The 22,012-nt window shown below is 53.1% G+C and overlaps 10 protein-coding genes across 10 annotated transcripts; 6 read left to right on the forward strand and 4 right to left on the reverse strand.

The window, feature by feature from the left end:
• Positions 1-699: 699 nt before the first annotated feature.
• Positions 700-1,429, reverse strand: BP01DRAFT_359940 (uncharacterized protein). Its single transcript, XM_025575798.1, has one exon. The coding sequence runs from the start codon at positions 1,369-1,371 to the stop codon at positions 727-729; it is 645 nt and encodes a 214-aa protein (XP_025427946.1). The 5' UTR covers positions 1,372-1,429; the 3' UTR covers positions 700-726.
• Positions 1,430-1,999: 570 nt separating this feature from the next.
• On the forward strand, positions 2,000-6,548 carry BP01DRAFT_326612 (coatomer subunit alpha). Its single transcript, XM_025572890.1, has 8 exons — positions 2,000-2,212; positions 2,318-2,367; positions 2,421-2,740; positions 2,794-3,129; positions 3,189-4,155; positions 4,220-4,815; positions 4,869-5,953; positions 6,012-6,548. Exons 1-8 carry the CDS (start codon positions 2,183-2,185, stop codon positions 6,264-6,266), a joined length of 3,639 nt encoding a protein of 1,212 aa, XP_025427947.1. The 5' UTR covers positions 2,000-2,182; the 3' UTR covers positions 6,267-6,548.
• A 167-nt stretch (positions 6,549-6,715) lies between these two features.
• Positions 6,716-7,958, reverse strand: BP01DRAFT_418380 (flavin-linked sulfhydryl oxidase). Its single transcript, XM_025579322.1, has 2 exons — positions 7,411-7,958; positions 6,716-7,307 (listed from the first exon to the last, which is right to left on the reverse strand). The coding sequence occupies exons 1-2, from the start codon at positions 7,620-7,622 to the stop codon at positions 6,824-6,826; spliced, it is 696 nt and encodes a 231-aa protein (XP_025427948.1). The 5' UTR covers positions 7,623-7,958; the 3' UTR covers positions 6,716-6,823.
• BP01DRAFT_359943 (putative transcriptional regulator) lies at positions 7,949-9,551 on the forward strand. The gene is made up of 2 exons (XM_025575799.1): positions 7,949-8,475; positions 8,579-9,551. The coding sequence occupies exons 1-2, from the start codon at positions 8,215-8,217 to the stop codon at positions 9,404-9,406; spliced, it is 1,089 nt and encodes a 362-aa protein (XP_025427949.1). The 5' UTR covers positions 7,949-8,214; the 3' UTR covers positions 9,407-9,551.
• On the reverse strand, positions 9,521-9,777 carry BP01DRAFT_385991 (DUF5310 domain-containing protein; the record flags this gene model as incomplete). Its single annotated transcript, XM_025577648.1, has 2 exons — positions 9,521-9,607; positions 9,670-9,777. The coding sequence occupies 2 exons, from the start codon at positions 9,775-9,777 to the stop codon at positions 9,521-9,523; spliced, it is 195 nt and encodes a 64-aa protein (XP_025427950.1).
• A 285-nt stretch (positions 9,778-10,062) lies between these two features.
• On the forward strand, positions 10,063-13,067 carry BP01DRAFT_394697 (putative AP-1 adaptor complex subunit beta). Its single transcript, XM_025578344.1, has 7 exons — positions 10,063-10,427; positions 10,492-10,512; positions 10,591-10,722; positions 10,786-11,423; positions 11,478-12,046; positions 12,105-12,466; positions 12,528-13,067. The coding sequence occupies exons 1-7, from the start codon at positions 10,351-10,353 to the stop codon at positions 12,958-12,960; spliced, it is 2,232 nt and encodes a 743-aa protein (XP_025427951.1). The 5' UTR covers positions 10,063-10,350; the 3' UTR covers positions 12,961-13,067.
• An 856-nt stretch (positions 13,068-13,923) lies between these two features.
• BP01DRAFT_359946 (tryptophan synthase beta chain) lies at positions 13,924-16,284 on the forward strand. Its single transcript, XM_025575800.1, has 3 exons — positions 13,924-14,158; positions 14,212-14,515; positions 14,592-16,284. Exons 1-3 carry the CDS (start codon positions 14,023-14,025, stop codon positions 16,231-16,233), a joined length of 2,082 nt encoding a protein of 693 aa, XP_025427952.1. The 5' UTR covers positions 13,924-14,022; the 3' UTR covers positions 16,234-16,284.
• A 782-nt stretch (positions 16,285-17,066) lies between these two features.
• Positions 17,067-18,325, forward strand: BP01DRAFT_368646 (NAD(P)-dependent alcohol dehydrogenase; the record flags this gene model as incomplete). Its single annotated transcript, XM_025576511.1, has 3 exons — positions 17,067-17,237; positions 17,349-17,957; positions 18,029-18,325. The coding sequence occupies 3 exons, from the start codon at positions 17,067-17,069 to the stop codon at positions 18,323-18,325; spliced, it is 1,077 nt and encodes a 358-aa protein (XP_025427953.1).
• A 260-nt stretch (positions 18,326-18,585) lies between these two features.
• Positions 18,586-20,753, forward strand: BP01DRAFT_425996 (threonine synthase THR4). The gene is made up of 2 exons (XM_025579776.1): positions 18,586-18,780; positions 18,851-20,753. The coding sequence occupies exons 1-2, from the start codon at positions 18,727-18,729 to the stop codon at positions 20,405-20,407; spliced, it is 1,611 nt and encodes a 536-aa protein (XP_025427954.1). The 5' UTR covers positions 18,586-18,726; the 3' UTR covers positions 20,408-20,753.
• Positions 20,754-21,403: 650 nt separating this feature from the next.
• Positions 21,404-21,991, reverse strand: BP01DRAFT_394701 (uncharacterized protein; the record flags this gene model as incomplete). Its single annotated transcript, XM_025578345.1, has 1 exon — positions 21,404-21,991. A coding segment is annotated over one exon (398 nt), but the record flags the coding sequence as incomplete, so codon positions are not given.
• Positions 21,992-22,012: the final 21 nt, after the last annotated feature.

Here is a 22,012-nt window from a genome sequence, read left to right on the forward strand (position 1 = left end):
CCTCCAACTTACCGTCAGGCTCTTCGTCAGGCTTTTCAGGCTTGTCCATAGACTTTTCTTCGGCCTTCTCAAGCTTCGTTTCGGGCTTGTCTACCTCATTGGAATAGTCTGCCTACTGTCAATTGGCATTCGAGCTGGATGTCAAGACATAGTACCTTTAGGTGCTTGCGCCTTAGTTCCGGCCGCGGGTTTCTGAGCTTCATTTAGCTCCTTGTCGGCCTCTTTCTTGCTGCGCTTGGTATCCACCCCTTTGTCGGCACTGCCTTTGCGCTTTGCGCCCGCGGTACCTCGACTTTTCACATCAGGAGCCGCCGCAATGGCTTCCTTCGCCTTCTGGGCGGCCTGGCGCGTGGAAGTTCGGGTTGCCATTGTGACTATGCGCGCTGGCTGGTTAAGCGAATTTGACGGCCAAGAAGATGAGGAGTTGATGACAAGAATTGGTGCGTGGAGATGAATGATAGCAACAAGAGGATAAGGGGATAAGAGGATAAGAGGACGGACGAAGGTCAGAATTCCATCTATTGGCCGTAAGCCGTCGACATAGAACAGTCTCAAGTGACGGCGATGAGTAGCTGGTGACGTCATGGAAGAATCCAGCTTCTTCGGGCCTAGCGTAACTGCACTACGTCACGTGTCACATGCTGCGAGGACGCAGAACCCGCAACAACCTCGTAGGAGTTGGAGCTGAGGTAGCTTGGATAACTTCTGAGCATCGATGATACTGGCTCAATCGAGGTCCATCCGATCAAGCGCAGTGGTCTGTTGGAGATGAGAACTACTGAGGTCCGCGGAAGGTGATTGAGACTCGTGACTGTCTGCTGGCCCTGTCTCACTGGCTTCCCCATGCCAGAATACCTCAGTGAATAGACCTAAATGATTCCTTGAACGCTGGCTCCGCCTACGTTGTCTCTTGGGACGCCCGCCAATTCCCCCCTCTGAAGTAGCGGAGGAGGTGTTAATCCCAGATGGCCGGACTAGACGGTTTGATGCAGTCGGAGCGTTTGACGGCTTTCGCTTCGTCCCCCTTTTGGCGGCAAAGCTTGAGCGACGGCTGGTAGGATCGGAATCACAATATAGGCCCTCCATCGAATCTGCTAAATCCCCTGACTCGTTATCCACGCTTCCACCGAGAAGCAACGCAGATTTTGGTCTCGCAGTTGTGGTCTCCCATGCGTCGGCAGGCTCGTCGTCAGGTTCTTCAATCGCATACGGCAATACTACTGTCGTCTGGGGTTCTTGGTGGCTGTTAACGGAGTGCTTCTCGTGCGCAGCAGGTTGCTGTGTGGCCGCGGCGGCTTCTTGATCCAAGCACGCGGGGTCATCCCGGAGCGGGGACAAAGGAGGCATCGCGCTTTCTTTGACTTCAGTCATGGTGTTTCAGCCGGTGTCGCAACGCAATACTAGAATGAATAAATAGCCCTTTCTTCATGGGGTGTATGTGCTGCTCTGAGAAGCGTTCTCAGTGCCTGCATGTGGCATTCAATGACTTGGGCGGGGAAGTTGCTCGTTTATGTGAACGATCTCATCATGAGTCTGTAGTCTTAATTCACCATAGTGGAAGTAGAAACGCGTAAGAAGATTTCAATGTAAGTAGGGTAAACGAGAGCTCAAACAGTTCCAGTGAGAGACAAAGCGTAATGGGGCTGGGGAAAGAAGTCGTATTGGGTTGCATTATTTTGTCGCAAGCCATGCGGTCCCACCGCTCCGACAACGGGCGGAAGGCAACAAACCCATGATATCACATTCGGTCGAGCTCACTCTGCTTGAGGTCCAACAGGAGGACAATAACTCATTGTCAGGTGAAATAAGTTCAAGTAATCAAGGTACTTGTAGCTGCAGCAGAAACCTGAGCTTCAGACTAAGTCGAAAGGCCATTTCCCCTGGCAGCTGCTCACCGCCGGGGCCCATCATTGGCCCCTGGGACTCGCTTATTGGCTGCCGACACAATAAGTCCACGTTTACCGCCATCCATCCATCCAGACGGACCACGGCTGGAGTCCAGACACTCCTCCATTGCTTAACCACCTCCCCCTCTACTATCACTACTACGTCCTCCTCTACCCCTTCCCCTCCTCCTCCTCCGAACTAGTGGATGCGGTGGTCAATCCCTTGAGTTTCAATCTAATTCTCGTGTGTCGAGCTCGCTGCTATATGGTGTGGCTCCGGCCAACCCTCCTTCAAGATGCAGTCCTCCCCAAACATGCTCACTAAGGTCCGCCGGTCCCTCCCAGATCCCATTGCCCCCTCTCCCCACCCCCTAAATGGGACGGAGCTGGTCCTTTGAAAAATTGGAACTGACACCACACTCATTGCATAGTTTGAGTCCAAATCTTCCCGCGCCAAAGGAATTGCCTTTCACCCTAAGCGGTTCGTCGTCATCTGTTCGTACAACGCGTCGCAAACGCTGACCTCCGCCATAGACCATGGATTCTAGTGTCTCTTCACTCCTCCACCATTCAGCTATGGGATTACCGCATGGGAACCCTGATCGACCGCTTTGAAGAACACGATGGTCCCGTCCGTGGCATTGACTTCCATCCGACACAGCCCATGTTTGTTTCCGGAGGTGATGACTACAAGATTAAGGTCTGGAACTACCAGACCCGCCGGTGCATGTTCACTCTGAACGGTCATTTGGATTACGTGCGGACGGTCTTCTTCCACCATGAGCTGCCATGGATTCTCTCAGCCTCCGACGATCAGACGATCAGAATCTGGAACTGGCAGAACCGGTCCCTAAGTGAGTTGGTTTCTGACCACCTGTCCGGATGGCAGCTGACATTGGACCTTTAGTCTGTACCATGACCGGCCACAACCACTACGTTATGTGCGCACAGTTTCACCCCACCGAGGACCTGATCGCATCGGCCTCGTTGGATCAATCGGTCCGTATTTGGGACATTTCCGGTTTGCGCAAGAAGCACTCGGCCCCGACAACAATCTCCTTCGAGGATCAGATGGCCCGGGCCAATCCCGGCCAAGCAGATATGTTCGGAAACACAGATGCAGTGGTCAAGTTTGTCCTAGAGGGTCATGATCGTGGAGTCAACTGGGTCTCCTTTCACCCGACTCTGCCTTTGATCGTCTCCGCCGGTGACGACCGGCTCATCAAGCTATGGAGAATGAGTGGTACGTTGGGCAAGCCGATTTGGAGCCTAGTGGCGGTATTAGCTGATACGACTCTATAGACACGAAAGCTTGGGAGGTCGACACGTGCCGCGGGCATTTCCAGAACGCCTCTGCCTGTCTGTTTCATCCACACCAGGACTTGATCCTCTCCGTCGGCGAAGACAAGACAATCAGATGCTGGGACTTGAATAAGAGAACGTCCGTACAATCGTTCAAGCGCGACTTGGACCGGTTCTGGGTCATCGCTGCCCACCCCGAGATCAACCTTTTTGCTGCTGGTCATGACACCGGTGTCATGGTTTTCAAGCTGGAGAGAGAGCGACCTGCCTCCGCCGTGTACCAGAACCAGTTGTTCTACATCACCAAGGAGAAACATGTCAAGTCCTACGATTTCGGTAAGAACGTTGAATCTCCTCCTATGCTCTCCCTGCGCAAATTGGGATCTCCTTGGGTTCCCCCTCGTACCCTCTCATACAACCCTGCCGAGCGTGCCATCCTGGTCACGTCCCCAACGGATGGTGGCGTGTACGAATTGATCCACCTTCCGAGGGATGCTACCGGTGCTGTGGAGCCTACCGATGTCAAGCGTGGTCAGGGAACGTCTGCTGTCTTTGTTGCGCGCAACCGCTTCGCCGTCTTCAGCCAAGGCAACCAACAGGTAGACATCAAGGATCTCAGCAATGCGACAACGAAATCGATCAAGCCTCCTGTAGGCACCACTGACATCTACTTCGGTGGAACCGGATGTCTTCTCTTCATCACTCCTACCTCGGTCGTTCTTTTCGACATTCAGCAGAAGAAGCAATTGGCGGAACTCACTGTTAGCGGCGTCAAGTACGTGGTCTGGTCCAATGATGGCCTCTATGCCGCTTTGCTCAGCAAGCACAATGTCACTATCGTGACCAAAACCTTGGAGCAGGTGAGCAGCTTGCACGAGACGATTCGTATCAAGAGCGCAGCCTGGGATGACGCTGGCGTCCTTCTCTACTCTACCTTGAACCATGTCAAATACTCTCTCCTTAACGGGTATGCTGTTCTCCCTCCCTTGAAACTATGATTGAAGCCTGACATGAAATCTGACTTGAAACAGTGACAACGGCATTATCCGTACCCTTGACCAGACAGTTTATCTTGTTAAGGTCAAGGGCCGAAGCGTTTACTGCTTGGACCGTAGCGCCAAGCCCCGCGTCTTGGACATTGATCCTACTGAGTATCGGTTCAAGCTTGCATTGGTGAAGAGGAACTACGATGAGATGTTGCAGATCATTAAGACTTCCAGCTTGGTCGGTCAAAGCATTATCTCGTATCTGCAGAAGAAGGGTTACCCCGAGATCGCGCTGCAATTCGTGCAAGATCCCCAGACCCGCTTCGAGCTTGCGCTCGAGTGTGGCAATCTGGAGGTAGCTATCGAGATGGCTCGCGAGCTGGATCGGCCCAATCTGTGGAACAGACTGGGCGTGGAGGCTTTGGCTCATGGTAACCACCAAACTGTTGAGATGGCCTACCAGAAGCAGCGAAACTTTGACAAGCTCTCTTTCTTGTACCTGGCGACTGGTGATCAGGAGAAGCTGTCCCGCATGGCTAAGATTGCTGAGCATCGCGGCGACTTCACCTCGCGCTTCCAGAATGCTATCTACCGTGGTGACGTCGAGGACCGAATCCAGATGTTCAAGGAAGTCGATCTTTGTAAGTCTGCTAACCCATACTCAATTTGGAATTTGGTGTCTAACCTGATGCAGACCCGCTCGCATACCTCACTGCCAAGTCCCACGGTCTGACCGAGGAAGCCGAGTCGATTCTCGAGGCTTGCGGTCTCACGGAGGACCAGATCACACTCTCTAAGATTGACGAGCCCCTGCGCGTGCCTCAGCCCATTGTTCCCACCTTCAAGGCTAACTGGCCTGTCAAGGCGGCTGCTCATTCCTCCTTCGAGAAGGCTCTCCTCGGAGAGGTCGGTGCGGGCGACGATGAGGTGGCCGCGATTGAGTTTGAACCCGAAGAGGAGGATGAGGTTGCTGCTGCGCGTGACAACTTCGAGGAAGAGGAGGAAGATGTTGCCGGTTGGGATATGGGAGATGAGATCAACGTGGAAGAGGACGCCGAGTTCGTCGATGTTGAAAGTGCAGAGGCAGGTGCTGGCAGCACGGAAGCCGATCTTTGGGCTCGCAACTCCCCCTTGGCAGCGGATCATGTCGCTGCCGGTTCCTTCGAGACGGCCATGCAGCTCCTTAACCGCCAAGTTGGTGCAGTTAACTTCGCCCCTCTCAAGCCCCGATTCATGGAGATCTACAAGGGCTCCAAGACTTACCTCCCCGCCAGTGCTGGTCTTCCCCCGTTGGTGAACTACGTCCGCCGTACTGTTGACGAGACGGACAGCCGCAAGGTTCTGCCTGTCATTCCCAGAGACTTGGAGACGATTGCCAATGTCGACCTGCAAGAAGGTTACGCCGCGATGAGGGCGAACAAGCTTGAGGATGGTGTCAAGATCTTTAAGGGTATCCTGCACTCGATCCTGCTCAACACCGTCTCGTCCGAGGCTGAAGTCGAGCAAGCGAAGAAGATCATCGCTACCGCGCGGGAGTACATACTCGCTATGTCGATCGAGTTGGAACGTCGTTCCCTTTCTACTGATACGCCAGAGGGCCTGAAGAGAAGTCTTGAGCTCTCGGCCTATTTCACTATCCCCAAGCTGGAAGTGGCCCACCGTCAGTTGGCGCTGATGGCTGCCATGAAGTTCGCCTTTGCCAACAAGAACTACTCTTCCGCTCTCAGCTTCGCCAACCGCATGCTGGCCAACGGTGGCTCGCCCAAGCTTCTGGAGCAGGTAAGAAACTTTCTAGTCTCTTTTATTTTCGATCAAGTAAACTGACTCCAAACCCAAGGCTCGTAAGATCAAGATGCAGAGCGAACGCAGCCCGCAAGACAAGATCGACATCGAGTTCGATCAATTCGCCGAGTTCGATATTTGCGCTGCTTCATACACGCCAATCTACGGTGGCTCGCCTAGTGTGTCCGACCCCTTCACCGGAGCTAAGTACCATGAACAGTTCAAGGGTACGGTGTGTCGGATTTCGGAGGTGACGGAGATCGGGGCCCCGGCTAGCGGACTCCGCTTGTTTGTCCCCGGCCAGTATTGAGGATGACGATGACGAGCCTTTTTTTTATACTGTAATTCCCCGTGTCTTGATGTGCAGATCTGATAGAAAACGATTTCTTTTCTACTAGTACGGCTGGAGGGGGCCTTGGTGCTTGCCTTTGATTTATGGGTGAACCTGCTCTGCTTGTGTAATTTCTCAGCGACATTAGGCTTCATCCCGATACTTCTTCCCAATACTTGTTCCCGTTACTTCTGTCTCTTACTTTGGAGTCACGTTCTCATGTTCCCGCTATGGTTTGTGCAAAATCAAAAGTAAAAAACGAAGAAGTAAGATGATATCACATATAACTCCAACCAATCTTCCCATGCAACACCAAACAAGAGTAGAGACTTATACAAGGGTCAAAGCCCCGGCTTATGCTATGCGAAAAGCGCAGTCCGGTAACACTATAGTACAAACAGCCCCCGAATCCCTCCCTCCCTCCCTGCCTTATCACACCCATAAATTTACACAGAACATCACATCAGCAATCAACTCCAACTCCCACACTCATTGTCCACAGACGGAAATCGACCCCATGAGCGAAGATCGAAGAACTAATCACATCGGCCATCCTTCCATCCAGTCCGCCACCTCTCCTCCCAGAACCGACAATCAAACTCCTGCTTCCCCAGCTTCCGATTCACCTCGTTATGCGCGCGGCACATCCAATCCCCAAACTCCTTCCGCCCCGCCAACCGCGGCTCGTTCTGCCCGCTGGGCTCCGCCATCCAATTCCGGAAATCATCCGCGCACACCCAGCACGGATACAGCCGCGAGAAGATCCCCAGGAAGGTGCGCATCTCCGTCTGTTGCTCCGCCGTGGCCTGCGCCGGGTAGGACGCTGTGAGCGAGTGCAGGAACGTCCAGGTGGAGCGGCCGAGTTCTTCGACGTCGGGGGGACATTGGCCGTATTGCTTTTGGGTCGTGTTGGTGGTTGTGTTAGTGCTGGTTGTGGTGGTGGTGGTGGAAGAAGGAGGAGCGGCTTTGGCTTTTTGGGTTAGGGCGCGCCAGGAGGCGGCCGAGGTGCAGAGGCGACATCTATATCCGGTGTTGTTAGATTTGGGAGGGAGAAGGTAGAGGGACGGTGGATTGGATGGGGAGGTATTTTTTGCTTGCCGGGTGGGTATGGGGATTAACGTACGGTTTGCCTTCTTTGTCGAGGATGACGCCGTTGGGGAGCTTGGTGTAGCCTGGTGGTACGTGTTCATCTTTGTTGGTGTCTTTTGTTTGGGAAGACGAGGAGGACGAGCCGGCTGCTGCTGCTGCTGCGGGGAATTGGAATTGATGCGTAAAGAGCTTCTTTGGCGACGTGGTTTGCGCTGGGTCTGTTGCGTCGGGGTGGGTTTCCGACATCGTGATGCTATGCTTTTGATGGGCTGATTAGGTTGGTCGTGAACAGATGAAATCAAAGTGATATATACGACAAGTGCCAATGCAATGAACGAGCAGATTCGTGAAATATGCGACAACTCGAAAAAGACAGAGAAATGAGTCTATACAGAGAACACACAAAAAAAAAGAGGTATAGTGAGAGGAACAATATGATCGCTGATTGGTAATATCACGCCGCCATCTCCGCGCGAAGTTTATCGACTGCCCCGATAAGCGGCTTTGTCAGCGGCATTGTTGCGGTGCAATGTGCAATTGGAAACCCTCCGACCGCTCAAGGATGCCAACCTTAAGCATACCGACGAGGTCTAGAATTAAGCTATCCTTACTGGTAGTGCCCTCAATTTATCTTTCTGACGTCTCCTAGGCTTGATGTCATATGATGCTACATACTATTGCAAATATCTGACCTAGGAATCCGATCTACTTGCGTTTGCCTCCCGTCGCGTCTGGCGCGGCCTACCCCCCGTTCGACCCCCACACGTGACGGACTCATTTACTTCCGTTCTAATTGCGTCGCATATTTACCTCGATCCATGCAGCAAACTAAAGCACAATGGCCCGAAAGTACGCGCTATCAGAGTCCGAATCGGAGCCCGAATCAGCAACCAGCCGGTCAGCTGTTCCTTCCGATGACGCGCTAGAGCAAGCTTTACGTGACACCGTCGCCAATATCTACAAATTGGGCAAGTTGGAGGAATTGACGGTCAAGCGCGTGCGACTCGCTGCAGAGAAGTCGCTCCAGCTGGACGAGGGCTTTTTCAAGACACAGGGTGACTGGAAAGCTAGAAGTGAAGAAGTCATTCGCAATCAAGTGGTTCGTCTGCCTCCTCGGGTTACTCTTGGGTTATGACGCCATTGTACCCTTCCGCTTTTAGGTTTGGAGAATCGCACTCTAACATTTTCGTTATAAACAACAGGAGAGTGAAGAAAAAGCCGCCGTGGAGTCGGCCCCAACAGACGATGAAAGTCAATCAGACCATGAATTATCTTCGGAGGACGCGAAACCCGCTAAACGGATCAAAACGAGTACTACCGCCGCATCACGCAAGCGACAAAAGACTAGCCCCTCGAGTGCCAACCAGGATAGAATCTCAGAGTCAGTGGACGAGGATGATGAGGACGGAGTAAAGCCTTCCGCGAAAAGACAGACCAAGGCCACAAACAAGACACAGATCAAAACCAGCGAAGAGCCCGCTTCCGACACCGACGCCGTCAATGGAAAAGACGACAAGTCAGAGGATAAAGTCGAGTCTGAGAGTGAAATGTCGGTGGTTATTGATGAAGAGCCGAAACCCATTCGCAAGCGACAGAAGAGCGCCGAGACAACCTCGCGAAAAGGAAAGAAATCGGCACCGGCCAAGGGAGCCAAGGGGAAAGATGCAGATCAAGACCCCAACCAAGCGGAGATCAAGCGACTGCAGGGATGGTTGGTCAAATGCGGGATTCGCAAAATGTGGGCGAGGGAGCTGGCTCCTTTCGATACTCCCAAAGCCAAGATCAAGCACCTTAAGGACATGTTGAAGGAGGCCGGCATGGAAGGGCGTTATTCCGTGGAGAAGGCCAATCGCATCCGCGAGGAGCGTGAACTCAAGGCTGACCTTGAATTGGTGCAGGAAGGGGCCAAGCGATGGGGAAAGGAAGCTGGCAGCGAGGACAGTGAAGATGGCCGGCCTAAACGGAAACTGAACCGAGGGCGTCGAGGCTTAGCCTTCCTGGAGGATGAGGATGGCGAAGAGACAGACTGAGGGGGCTGCATGGATGCTGCTGGCTTGTGCAAGGTCTTCCCGGGGCAGGCTCTGGATGTCCGAGTTGTTCAATAGTATAAGATATCTGAGATACCACTAGCATTCCCTCTGCCTTCATTTTCCTGACTTCGTTCCGCCCATGCGTTGAGCCACCAAACTGAACACAGCGACGGAGGAGATGAAGAGGACGAGATTGTAGAACTGTACAGAGGTCAATCAGTCTGATGTTCCGATGGTTCTACGCTCCGGCGAGGGAAATATACCGCAGTTCTGGAGTGCTCGTTTTCTTCAGCCTCGGTGCGAGCCTCAACGAACAGCCGTCGGAGATTGGGGAGGTTTGCCTGGTGGGAAACAGTAAGCCATGTTGTCATAGTTGCGCACTGATTGTAGTAGACAGAGTAGACATCTTACCATTGGGTCTGTATTGTAGGGAGAGACAATACTTGGACAAAGAATCCTTGGTTTTTATTCTAAATTGGTGGGAGGAAGATATGGGGTTTCATGGGGAGACAGTCCAGACCGCTGGGGGAGAGAGAGTTAAAGTGGGTGATTGCGCTTAGTCGGGCGCCGCAGGGTGCGGATTGGCTGTGATGCTCTCTCTCCCGTCCCTCACTCACGCACGCACTCCCTCCTCCTGATCATCAACTGTCTTGCTCCGCCGGCCAAACTTCCACCTCAACTTCTTGTTTTCTTCCCTCTGCCTCTCACACCTCGCTCTCTCCTTTTCTGTTGCACCGAACATATCCTTTTCATATTTCTCATCATTCCTCAAACTTCGCTCGGAGGAGAGAAGCGAGAGCATTGGCTTCCCCCGCTCTATTTCTCCGTCTGCGGCTCACCCTGAAGCTCTCGCCATTCCCCGCAGCCTTCTGCATCTACTTCTCCAACTTCAACTACTTGCGGTGGAGGCGCGACACTGTCGTCGCTAGATCATTTCTGGCATTATGGCGATGAGTAGGATTCGGGGGGCCTTTGCGGTCCCCAGAAAAGGAGAGACCTTTGAATTGCGATCTGGTCTTGTGTATGCTATCTATCTGTCCTGTCCAAGCTAACCGGTTCTATTACTGACGCTCGCCAACCATTAGATCCCAGTATGCATATGAACGGTACGTCACATGCGAATTTTCTTTACCGATGAGCAGGCAGCATATCTCGGTCGGCGCAACAATCTAATGCACCATCAGCAAGGAGTCGATCCAGAAGACTATCATGGCCATGACCCTCGGCAAGGACGTCTCGTCTCTATTCCCGGATGTTCTCAAAAATATTGCGACTAGCGATCTCGAGCAGAAGAAGCTGGTCTACCTTTATCTCATGTAGGTGCCATATTATCGCCTGGCTAGTCGGACTTTTGCTCATTGCCCTTCGTACCTCCACAGGAACTACGCCAAATCTCACCCCGACCTCTGCATTCTCGCCGTCAACACCTTTGTTCAAGACTCCGAAGACCCCAATCCTTTGATTAGAGCCCTTGCCATCCGCACCATGGGGTGCATCCGGGTGGACAAGATGGTCGATTACATGGAGGAGCCGCTGCGCAAGACTCTCCGGGATGAGTCGCCGTATGTCCGCAAGACTGCGGCCATCTGCGTTGCGAAACTTTTCGATCTGAACCCCGCTATGTGTTTGGAGAATGGATTCCTGGAGATGCTGCAGGAGATGATTGGGGATCCCAATCCCATGGTCGTCGCCAACTCGGTGACGGCGCTTTCGGAAATCTACCACGCCGCCCCTGAAACACAAGCCTTGAAGGTCACCACCAACACATTGCGCAAGCTTCTCATGGCATTGAATGAGTGTACAGAGTGGGGCCGGGTCACAATCTTGACGACACTCGCCGAGTACAAGACGACTGAAGTAACTGAATCGGAGCACATATGTGAGCGCGTTGCCCCTCAATTCCAGCATGCCAATCCGAGTGTTGTATTGGCCGCCGTCAAAGTTGTTTTCCTTCACATGCGGAATGTCAAGCCAGAGTTGGCTAGTAACTACCTGAAGAAAATGGCTCCCCCTCTAGGTAAGACTGCCCTTTTATTGCATAAACATTTCTCAAGCCGCTGACAAGCGTAAGTGACTCTTGTATCATCTGCCCCCGAGGTGCAGTATGTGGCTTTAAGAAACATTGATCTTCTGTTGCAGAAGCAGCCAGATATCTTGAACAAAGAGCTCCGCGTTTTCTTCTGCAAGTACAACGATCCACCTTACGTCAAGTTTCAAAAACTTGAGATCATGGTACGGATAGCCAACGACCGGAACGTTGATCAGCTTTTGGCTGAGCTGAAGGAGTACGCACTGGAGGTCGACATGGATTTTGTGCGTCGTGCCGTCCGGGCGATTGGGCAAGTCGCGATCAAAATCGAAAGCGCCAGTGAGAAGTGTGTCAACACTTTGTTGGATCTCATCAATACCAAGGTCAACTATGTCGTACAAGAAGCTATTGTGGTGATCAAGGATATTTTCCGGAAGTACCCTGGCTATGAGGGTATTATCCCTACATTATGCAAGTGCATTGATGAGCTGGATGAGCCAAACGCTCGTGCCGCACTCATCTGGATTGTGGGTCAGTATGCGGAAAAGATTAGCAATGCGGGTGACATTCTGGCTGGGTTTGTGGACGGATTTAACGAAGAATTCTCCCAGGTATTGCTCTCTGCCAACCATTAGAGCGATATTTATTAACCACAATGACCCTATTTAGACCCAGCTGCAAATCTTGACGGCTGTTGTCAAGCTTTTCTTGAAACGGCCTGAAAAGGCCCAAGGGCTTGTCCAGAAAGTGCTGCAGGCAGCCACTGCTGAGAATGACAATCCCGACGTGCGCGACCGAGCCTATGTCTACTGGCGCTTGCTATCCAATACCAGTAATCCCGGTGCTACCAAGGACATTGTCCTGTCTGAGAAGCCGCCGATTGTGACTACTATTCATTCCCTACCGCCTGCCCTCCTCGAGCAACTACTCACTGAGCTGTCGACTCTTGCCTCGGTCTACCACAAGCCCCCAGAGCAGTTTGTTGGTCAAGGAAGGTTTGGCGCTGACGCTGTTCAGCGAGCCGCTATTGAGTATGATTTGGTCCATTTCATCCTGCTGCAATTAGCATTTAGGGCTAACCACTGGCTTCAGGGAACAAATCCAAAATGCACGCGAGAATCCATTGGCCGCCGCTGCCGCTGCCGCTGCAGTCACTGGCAGCGCGCCTCCGGCCCAGAGCCAAAATAACGTCGAAAATCTGCTGGATATCGATTTCGATGGGACCGCACCGGCTTCAGCCCAGAAAGAGCCCAGTGGTGGAATGTCTGGTCTTGAAGGCCTTGCGGGCACGCCCGTGCGAGTTGAATCACCTGCGGCAGGTGCACCCGCTGGAAGCAACAATCTGGACGACCTCTTGGGGGTCTTTGGTGATGGTGGTGCAGCGGCCCCGGCCAGCAGCAGCGGAGGCGCAGACCTTATGAACGGGTTCGCTGGCTTGGATTTGTCGGGTAATGGCACGACATCGCCTCCTCCTGGGGGCAATCAGCCAAAGAAGACAAATGAGGATATCATGTCGTTATTCTAAGGGTATGCTAGCAGCTGTATGATGGCATGGTTAGGGTGTGAAGGAGGCTGAGGTGGGAAACGCTTGGCAAAAGCACACGATAATTCGCAATTCATACACATACTTTCACATAGACACTCTTGAAGCTGGATTAATGAGTTGTACTTTTATCAGTCCGACTGGATGATGGCTGAACGGCTAGCCGCGTCCACGTATACTGTAGGAGATATTCTAATGGCAATTAGGCTTGCTCAGTAGCCTAGCTAAGCACTATCTCAATCAACCAAGGCTATCTGAACGGACTATAGCTAGATGAATTGAAGGCTGATAGAAACAAGGGTGGCAGACTGGGGGCCCACCTTACGCCTGCTGCTGCTAAAACACAATATGACTGGAATTCCTCTGCATATCATGAGGTAGGCATAAAACAGCTTTCATACACGACTGTCCCCTACGGTTCTGTAACTACACAGAGTATGCCATCACCGTCATGAATACCGACTATACCAGGGGTAAGAATGGGCTCTTGGGAGCTGGTTCCTAAACACGGCAAGTACGTTGATTCTGCCCCGTGCCGTCTTCATCAACAGCGCCTCGTGGGAAGATCGTGCCTCTCTTGTTCCCCAGGTCTTTTCCGTCAGAGTCCTAAGACTTTTCACAATTCAAGTCACCCTCGACATCATCCCTATTATCTCACAGAAAAGCCGACATTCTGAATTAAAAGTGGCAAGCTGCGAACCCGGGGGATGGAACATCTTAAGGGTCCAGCAATTGCTCGCTGAAGCATCCTGCTCGAATCTCCAGTTTTCACGACCAAATCGCTCCGAGAGCGAACAAGAGGTCGCCTGGAAGACTGTTGTATGTCTGACTTGGATGGACCAGAATTCCTAAAGTTCCGAAATGCACTGAAATTCGAACCCAGACCAGAGGTTGACTAGGCATGGCACTAGTTCAGCGATCTTACTGACAGCGTGAGTCACAGCACGAAATCCATAAAATCTCCAGGTTTACGCCCCTTTCCTTACCCCCTTTCTCTCCATACATTATTACTCTTTCTCTCGCCAGTGATACATCAACAGTAAGATGGATCATCTCAAAAGAACATTCGCTCAATGTCAGCAAGAGGACCGTCCGGCCCTAGTGACCTATGTCACTGCTGGCTTCCCTACGGCAGAAGAAACTCCAGATATCATGCTGGCCATGCAGGCTGGAGGAGCAGGTCAGTCAACATCAGTGCGCATAGCCATAGATTCAGTATACTGAAATTCTCAGATGTCATCGAACTCGGCCTTCCATTTACAGACCCTATCGCTGATGGGCCTACCATCCAAAAATCAAATTTGAAAGCACTCGAGAATGGGGTCACTATCTCTTCTATGCTACAGATGGTAAAAGATGCACGCCAGCGAGGCCTGAGCATCCCCGTGCTCTTCATGGGATACTATAATCCGGTCTTACGCTATGGCGAAGCTGCCCTGCTTGCCGAATGTAGGACTGCCGGCGTTAATGGCTTCATCATCGTGGATCTCCCACCGGAGGAGGCGGTTCGATTCCGCGACCAATGTCGCAATGCTGGGTATGTTCTAAGTTCCACTATAACGCTTTGGTTGCCATGAGGGTATTACAGCTAACACGCCCTGATCGTCTCATAGCCTTTCATATGTTCCCTTGATTGCTCCATCCACCACTGAGGACCGCATGAGGACGCTTTGCGGGATTGCTGATACCTTCATCTATCTTGTATCCCGCATGGGCGTCACCGGAGCTACAGGTACTCTGAACAATCAGCTTCCTGACTTGATGAAGAGGGTAAAGGACCTCTCTGGTGGAGTCCCGGTGGCTGTCGGCTTTGGCATCAGCACCCGTGAGCATTTTATTGGTGTAACCTCGATCGCGGATGGCGCTGTGATCGGGAGTGAGATCATCAATCAGCTAGCCAATGCCCCTGCTGGACAGGGAGCCCAAAGAATCGAGGCATACTGCTCGCAAATCACGGGGCGAACGGTCACTCGCGCAGCAAATGAACCTTCCTCTATCTCGTCCACAATAGTCCCCACTGTTGCGAAGGAGGAGCCTGTACAATCCCCAACAGCTAGTGGGACTAGCCCAGCTTCTACTCGTGGACGCTTTGGGGATTTCGGTGGACAATATGTCCCGGAGGCGTTGACGACCTGTCTCAATGAGTTGGAAGCTGGCTTTCAGGCTGCTCTGGACGATCCAGCCTTTTGGACAGAATATCGCTCGTATTATCCGTACATGGGCCGGCCGTCGACGCTCCACCGAGCCACGCGACTGACTGACTCAGCGGGAGGCGCTAATATCTGGCTCAAACGTGAAGACCTGAATCATACAGGCTCTCACAAGATCAACAATGCCCTAGGACAGATCTTGATCGCCCGCCGGCTGGGCAAGACAGAGATTATCGCGGAAACCGGGGCAGGCCAGCACGGCGTGGCCACGGCGACTGTCTGTGCGAAGTTCGGAATGAGATGTACTGTCTATATGGGTGCTGAGGATGTCCGCCGCCAAGCACTGAATGTCTTTCGGATGCGCCTGCTTGGGGCCACCGTCGTGCCGGTAGAGGCAGGCTCGCGGACTCTGCGAGATGCTGTCAACGAGGCGTTTCGAGCATGGATCACTCGGCTTGATACGACGCACTACATTATCGGGTCGGCCATCGGGCCGCATCCCTTCCCGACGATCGTGCGCACTTTCCAATCCGTGATCGGAACTGAAACCAAGGAACAGCTACAACGGGAGATTGGGAAGCTGCCTGACGCAGTGGTGGCCTGTGTTGGTGGCGGTTCAAATGCCGTGGGGATGTTCTATCCCTTCGTCGAAGACAGCTCGGTGAAGTTGGTGGGCGTAGAAGCGGGCGGCGATGGTGCGACGAAGCACTCGGCCACTCTCGGGGGCGGCAGCGTCGGGGTTTTGCATGGAGTGCGCACGTATGTTCTTCAGGACCGCCATGGCCAGATTACGGATACACACTCGGTCTCGGCTGGGCTGGATTACCCGGGCGTGGGACCGGAGCTGGCCTCTTGGAAAGATAGCAACCGGGCAACCTTCATTGCGGCCACGGATGCGCAAGCACTTGAAGGATTCCAGCTGCTCAGTCAGTTGGAAGGAATCATTCCGGCACTGGAATCCTCGCATGCGGTTTGGGGAGTGATGCAAGTGGCTCGCAAGCTTGGGCCCGGAAAGGATATTGTGCTTTGCTTGAGTGGTCGCGGTGATAAGGATGTGCAGACGGTGATGGATGAACTACCTCAGTATGGAGGACACAATGGATGATGACTGTGTATAGTACCGAGTACGCAGTACTAGAGTCGTAAAAATTCTGAGCTTGTTGTTCCCTACCCGTTTACTATGTATGCTTGTCGGTCGGTTGTGGTTACTTTGGGTATGTCCTCGAGTAACTACTGACTAACTGTTTATGACAGACCAGCAGGTGATAAGAAAGGCTTGATCCGCTTTTCCGCGAACTGAACTTCTTCTTTTCCAACTGGAACCTTTTCTCTATTCTTCTTTGCGGGCTGCCGCAGTGGATCCGCCGGGTCTGCTTTACTAATGGTTATTGGAGTCTTCAAACGCCATGGACTGATTCTCTTGCGTCAGAGACCGTGTCGAATTCCGCGATGGATAGCAAAAAAATCAGTCGATCAATCCTCCCTCGCGTGAAAAGCTTCAAGCTTCAGTGCAATCCTCTTCCGATCCCGACAGTATTCACCCGGCCTTTCTATCGGAACCACTAACTAGTACCCATCTTAGTTAATTCTTCTACCGATTTATGAGCAAGCATTTCCCGACCCAAGGGGAAAACTTGGAAGACTCCGCTTGTTGCCCCATAAATGTTTTTGACTCGCCATGCTTCGGCCGCCTCCTTGGCTTTTTCGACCTGGTGGATCACGCCCATTTGGATTGATGAAGCCCTAACTCGGAAAATTATCTCGCAAAGTGGATCGATATGAAGGGAAGGGCCCGCGACGGCAGTTGTCGGCTGACTCGCATATATAAGTTGAAGTCGGGATCCCGGGGGGAATGTCCTGGGCCTCGTAGTAGTAGGAGACAACCACTGAGGGACAGGCTTTCTGATCGATCTAGTATCCACATCGCCCATCATCACCATGACTGACTACAAGTTCGAAGGATGGATGGGTCTCAACAGAGACTCAGCCGACGGTAAGATGGTCTGGCAGGAGTTCGAGCCCAAGCCCTGGGAAGAGACCGATGTCGACATCAAGATCTCTCACTGCGGTATCTGTGGCTCTGATTTACACACTCTGCGCAGCGGATGGGTAAGTCTTCCCGCTGAGATTCTTTCTGATCTTGTCATTTTTTCTCATCTCTTGCCCTTTTCGCATCGATCGTCCGATTATCAAGCCCGCATGCTGATCCACAATCTACAGAAGCCCACCCTGTATCCCTGCTGTGTCGGCCACGAGATTGTCGGTGTCGCCGTCCGCGTCGGTTCCCAGGTCAGCGACATCAAGCTCGGTGATCGTGTCGGTGTTGGCGCCCAGAGCGATTCCTGCCAGGGCCGTTTCGGCGATTGTGCCGAATGTGCCATGGGCTGGGAGCAGTACTGCCCCCACAAGTGGGTGGGCACCTACAACAGCGTCCACTTGAACGGCGGCAAGTCCTACGGTGGTTATGCGCTGTACAACCGCGTCCCCGCCAAGTTCGCCATCAGGATCCCCGACGGCATCCCTTCCGCCGAGGCCGCCCCGATGCTGTGCGGTGGTGCCACCCTCTACAGCCCGCTGAAGCACAATGGCTGTGGCCCCGGCAAGCGCGTCGGTATCATCGGTGTCGGTGGCCTCGGCCACTTCGGTGTCATGTTCGCCAAGGCGATGGGTGCCGAGAAGGTCGTTGCCATCTCTCGCAAGGCCGGCAAGGCTGAGGATGCCCTGAAGATGGGCGCGGATCTGTACATCGCTACGGACGAGGAGCCCGACTGGGCTACCAAGTACGCTAAGTCGTTGGATCTGATCGTCTCGACTGTTTCCTCCACAAAGGTATGTACATGATCATCGGTAGTGACTGCTGGTTGCGAAGATCATAAACCACTGATCCTTGCAATGTGTAGATGCCCATGGAGCAGTACATCGGTCTGCTGAGGGTCAATGGTACCCTCTGCCAGGTCGGTCTGCCGGAGGATGGCACCCTGGTGGCGCCGGTCAAGCCTCTGATCCGTCGCTTAAAGTTGACCAGCTCGCTGGTTGGTAGTCCCGATGAGATCCGCGAGATGTTCCAGCTTGTTCTCAGCAAAGGTATCAAGCCTTGGATTGAGGAGATCCCGATGAAGAATGCCAACGAGGCGATTGTCAACATGGAAGCTGGCAAGGCCAGATACCGCTACGTGTTGGTTAATGAGGGGCATTGAAAGAGTTTTTTGGGTGATGAGTTATGATGACTGTATAACTAACTAGACTGTATAATATCATTAAAAGAGACAATAATGAACAAGAGCTGATGACTAGTACTGTAGATGGTAGCCAATGGACCCCAACAGGCCAACCACGTGACAGCCTCCGCCATCGGAGGCACTAAGCCGAAAGCGGCAGGCAACCCCTCCGAATTTCTTCTTTGGGCGAGGGGCGAGTGAATCATCGCCTCTCAGCCTTGTCTTTCGTCTTCCTTCCAGTTTGCTTGGTCTCTCTTCATATTTGTCTTTTTGTCGGTGATTCTTTTTCTCGTCTTTTTCAAAAGAGCCGGTGGTCTGCAAATAATTGTCTCTTTCTTTTGTATCCTACCCAATTTCTGCAGATCTAATCCCCAGTCAGCATGTCGCATACTCTGTCGCAAAAATATCTTAGCACGCGGGGTGCCTCTTACGGAGTATGGCGACACTTCCGTTCCCGCAGCCTTTTTTTGATTCCATGGCTAACACTTCCTGTGCTTCATTTAGCTCTCCTTTGAGGAGGTCGTCCTGAAAGGTCTGGCCTCTGATGGCGGTCTCTTCATCCCCGAGGAAATCCCCTCCCTCCCCGCTAATTGGGAGTCCGAATGGCACGATCTGAGCTTCGAGGACATCGCGTTTCGCATCATGTCGCTCTACATCTCCGAGTCCGAAATCCCCCGCGAGGACCTGAAGGACATCATCCGCCGCTCCTACGCCACCTTCCGTCACCCTGAACGCACTCCCACCATCGAATTGGACGGCAAGCAGAACCTCCACCTGCTCGAGCTCTTCCACGGCCCTACCTTCGCCTTCAAGGATGTCGCGCTTCAGTTCCTCGGTAACCTGTTCGAGTACTTTCTTGTGCGCAAGAACCAGGGCAAGGAGGGCAAGGACCGTCACCACCTGACTGTGGTTGGAGCTACCAGTGGTGATACTGGCTCGGCTGCCATCTACGGTCTGCGCGGCAAGAAGGATGTTTCCATCTTCATCATGTTCCCCAAGGGCAAGGTCTCTCCAATTCAGCAGGCTCAGATGACCACTGTGCTTGACGCCAACGTGCACAACCTTACCGTTGAGGGCTCCTTCGATGACTGCCAGGACTTTGTCAAGGCCCTCTTCGCCGACCCGGAGCTCAACTCCACCCACAACCTGGCGGCCGTCAACTCCATCAATTTCGCCCGCATCCTCGCACAGATCTCGTACTACTTCTACTCCTATCTCTCCCTCACCAAGTCTCACTCCTTCAACAAGGACGCCAAGTTGCGCTTTGTTGTCCCCTCTGGTAATTTCGGCGACATCCTCGCCGGCTGGTTCGCCAAGCGCATGGGTCTCCCCGCGGAGCGCCTGGTCATCGCGACCAACGAGAACGATATCCTGGACCGCTTCTTCCGCAGCCAGGGCGCCTACACGAAGAACGACGCCAACGGCACCGGCGTCAAGGAGACCCACAGCCCGGCCATGGACATCCTGGTCAGCAGTAATTTCGAGCGCCTCCTCTGGTTCCTCGCCTACCAGAGCAGCGACGCCGAGTCGGCCGACGCCCGCCGCAAGCAGGCTTGCGACAGCGTCAGCGGCTGGCTCCAGCAGCTCAAGACCGAGGGCGGCTTCCAGGTCTCCCGCGCCGTCTTCGAGGGCGCCCAGGCCGAGTTCGAGTCCGAGCGCGTCAGCAACGACGAGACCATCGCCCAGATCCGCCACACCTACAAGACCTCCTTCCCCGCCAACCTGGGCCCCGGTAGCGCCAAGAGCTCCAAGACCGGCGGCTACATCCTCGACCCCCACTCCGCCATCGGCGTCGCCGCCGCCCTGCGCTCCATCCAGCGCAACCCCGGCACCGTCCACATCTCCCTCTCCACCGCCCACCCGGCCAAGTTCGCCAGCGCCGTCGACCTTGCCCTGCGCGCTGAGGACGGCTACGACTTCACCGAGGTCCTGCCGCAGGAGTTCATCGGGCTGGAGCAGCGGGAAAGCCGCGTCACCCCCGTTGGTCCTGGCGCCGGCTGGCAGCAGGTCCGCGAGATCGTCAAGGCCGAGGTCGAGCAGGAGCTGGAGGGTAAACGGTAGTTTGTACTTATCTCCAAAAAGAACACTACCCTCCCTTCCCCAAAAAAGGCAAAAAGGATCTTCGCATTGCATATACTCTCTCCCATCATTACCACCACTAGTGTACCAAATCTTGTTCTTCCATTGTGGTACATTCCATACATCCGACGACCACCCCTCCTCCTCACTTGACGTATTTTTCTTCTTCTGTTATACTCATCTATTTTCTCTCCTACTTGTGATATCATATGCCACTCGTCAATAGATATATAAGATCACGACTCTTCTTTCCTCCCGCCTATGCCCCGCGCGCTAGATCCCCGTCAGTTCTATATAAATCGTTTCTAGTCTACAAGGAATACAATGCCATTTGAAATGCCGTTTTCATTAATAGAATGGCTGATCTCGGTCAAAACAAGTTGCAATGTGGAGTAAATGGAAGCCGGAGCCAGAACCATTGACATGCAACTTACATGTTATCAGGTATCATGATCATGATCCAATGTAAGCATGATTCATCTTCATACTGGGGTCTGTCTAGCATTGGAGTACTAAGAATCCATACCGAAAAGTAAATCATTGGGACTCGTCGTATACTGCGTCAGAGATGTAATGGGGGGACATCCATGTCTTATCGCCTCGTGAGGATAGGATTGGACTTGTTAATCGTTGCCCTGTTATTGCGTATTGCTTGCCGGTCTTACTTATATCATTGCGTTGCATTCGGAAACCCCCCTGCGCGTGAAGTGGGTGATTTCAATGTGCTCACTCTCATAGTACAGTGTTGAAGGTACAGTGCAACCCCCACCCCTCCACCCCCCCCTTCCGATTTTGGAGCACAGGATTGCGCAAGAGAAACTTTGGAGTCTGCCATGTAGCCACCTCGGGGTCAAGAGAATGGAGCTGCGGTGAGAAGGGGTAGCAGATTCAGTAAGATTAGGAGAAGCGGCGATTTTACTCGAGGAAAGAGAGAGAGCTCGATACGGTTTTAATTCAGCGGAAAAAAAAAGTAATGCCATTTTTATTGCACGTACCGTACTCATTACATATTACTTAGCTAGTATTTAGAACGACTGTTGGTGAGATCAATCAGAACTTGAGCACAGAGATTCTTGTCGTTCATATCCATGAACTCCGGCAACAGAGAAGATGCTCGAGTAGGAGTCTCTTGGTCGTCCTGTCTCAGTCTCTTGTTCTGACTGATTATTCAAAAAGCAGTGTTCCTCGTGACATAGGAAAATCCGACAGTGCAGCAAAAATTCCAAACCAAACTCCAAGCAACAATTGTTTTGATTGAATGGGTTTTCTTCTTTGGGTCAAAAGGGACGATGAGTGGCTGTATCCGCCTATTGCTGGAGATGAAGGACTCATCTACAGAAGGGCCATCAGGCCCATGACAGCAGCGAGGAGACCGGCCATGGGCTGCATCTTGGAAGCAGCACCTGTGAGGCTCGAGGCCGAAGGCCCGGCCGGTGAGGCGCCCTTGGGCTGCTCGGGTGTCGAAGTGCCGGCAGGAGTGGCAGGGCTGGAACCCTCGGGAGCGGCAGGGCTGGAACCCTCGGGAGCGGCAGGGCTGGAACCCTCGGGAGCGGCAGGGCTGGAACCCTTGGGAGCGGCAGGGCTGGA

Source organism: Aspergillus saccharolyticus, assembly GCF_003184585.1.
Source record: "Aspergillus saccharolyticus JOP 1030-1 unplaced genomic scaffold BP01scaffold_40, whole genome shotgun sequence".
Classification (NCBI taxonomy): Eukaryota; Fungi; Ascomycota; class Eurotiomycetes; order Eurotiales; family Aspergillaceae; genus Aspergillus; species Aspergillus saccharolyticus.

What these genes read in the sequence shown, in the direction of transcription:
- BP01DRAFT_359946 (XM_025575800.1), top strand. Translation starts at nt 14,023, where the DNA reads ATGGATCATCTCAAAAGAACATTCGCTCAATGTCAGCAAGAGGACCGT. An exon ending in CATGCAGGCTGGAGGAGCAG is followed by an intron (nt 14,159 to 14,211) that starts GTCAGTCAACAT and finishes TGAAATTCTCAG; the next exon opens with ATGTCATCGAACTCGGCCTT. An exon ending in GACCAATGTCGCAATGCTGG is followed by an intron (nt 14,516 to 14,591) that starts GTATGTTCTAAG and finishes ATCGTCTCATAG; the next exon opens with CCTTTCATATGTTCCCTTGA.
- BP01DRAFT_418380 (XM_025579322.1), bottom strand. Translation starts at nt 7,622, where the DNA reads ATGTCGGAAACCCACCCCGACGCAACAGACCCAGCGCAAACCACGTCG. An exon ending in CTCGACAAAGAAGGCAAACC is followed by an intron (nt 7,308 to 7,410) that starts GTACGTTAATCC and finishes CACCGGATATAG; the next exon opens with ATGTCGCCTCTGCACCTCGG.
- BP01DRAFT_359943 (XM_025575799.1), top strand. Translation starts at nt 8,215, where the DNA reads ATGGCCCGAAAGTACGCGCTATCAGAGTCCGAATCGGAGCCCGAATCA. An exon ending in AAGTCATTCGCAATCAAGTG is followed by an intron (nt 8,476 to 8,578) that starts GTTCGTCTGCCT and finishes TATAAACAACAG; the next exon opens with GAGAGTGAAGAAAAAGCCGC.
- BP01DRAFT_394697 (XM_025578344.1), top strand. Translation starts at nt 10,351, where the DNA reads ATGGCGATGAGTAGGATTCGGGGGGCCTTTGCGGTCCCCAGAAAAGGA. An exon ending in CTGGTCTACCTTTATCTCAT is followed by an intron (nt 10,723 to 10,785) that starts GTAGGTGCCATA and finishes GTACCTCCACAG; the next exon opens with GAACTACGCCAAATCTCACC. An exon ending in GAAAATGGCTCCCCCTCTAG is followed by an intron (nt 11,424 to 11,477) that starts GTAAGACTGCCC and finishes GACAAGCGTAAG; the next exon opens with TGACTCTTGTATCATCTGCC.
- BP01DRAFT_359940 (XM_025575798.1), bottom strand. Translation starts at nt 1,371, where the DNA reads ATGACTGAAGTCAAAGAAAGCGCGATGCCTCCTTTGTCCCCGCTCCGG.
- BP01DRAFT_425996 (XM_025579776.1), top strand. Translation starts at nt 18,727, where the DNA reads ATGTCGCATACTCTGTCGCAAAAATATCTTAGCACGCGGGGTGCCTCT. An exon ending in CGCGGGGTGCCTCTTACGGA is followed by an intron (nt 18,781 to 18,850) that starts GTATGGCGACAC and finishes TGCTTCATTTAG; the next exon opens with CTCTCCTTTGAGGAGGTCGT.
- BP01DRAFT_326612 (XM_025572890.1), top strand. Translation starts at nt 2,183, where the DNA reads ATGCAGTCCTCCCCAAACATGCTCACTAAG. An exon ending in CCCCAAACATGCTCACTAAG is followed by an intron (nt 2,213 to 2,317) that starts GTCCGCCGGTCC and finishes CTCATTGCATAG; the next exon opens with TTTGAGTCCAAATCTTCCCG. An exon ending in CTGGCAGAACCGGTCCCTAA is followed by an intron (nt 2,741 to 2,793) that starts GTGAGTTGGTTT and finishes TTGGACCTTTAG; the next exon opens with TCTGTACCATGACCGGCCAC.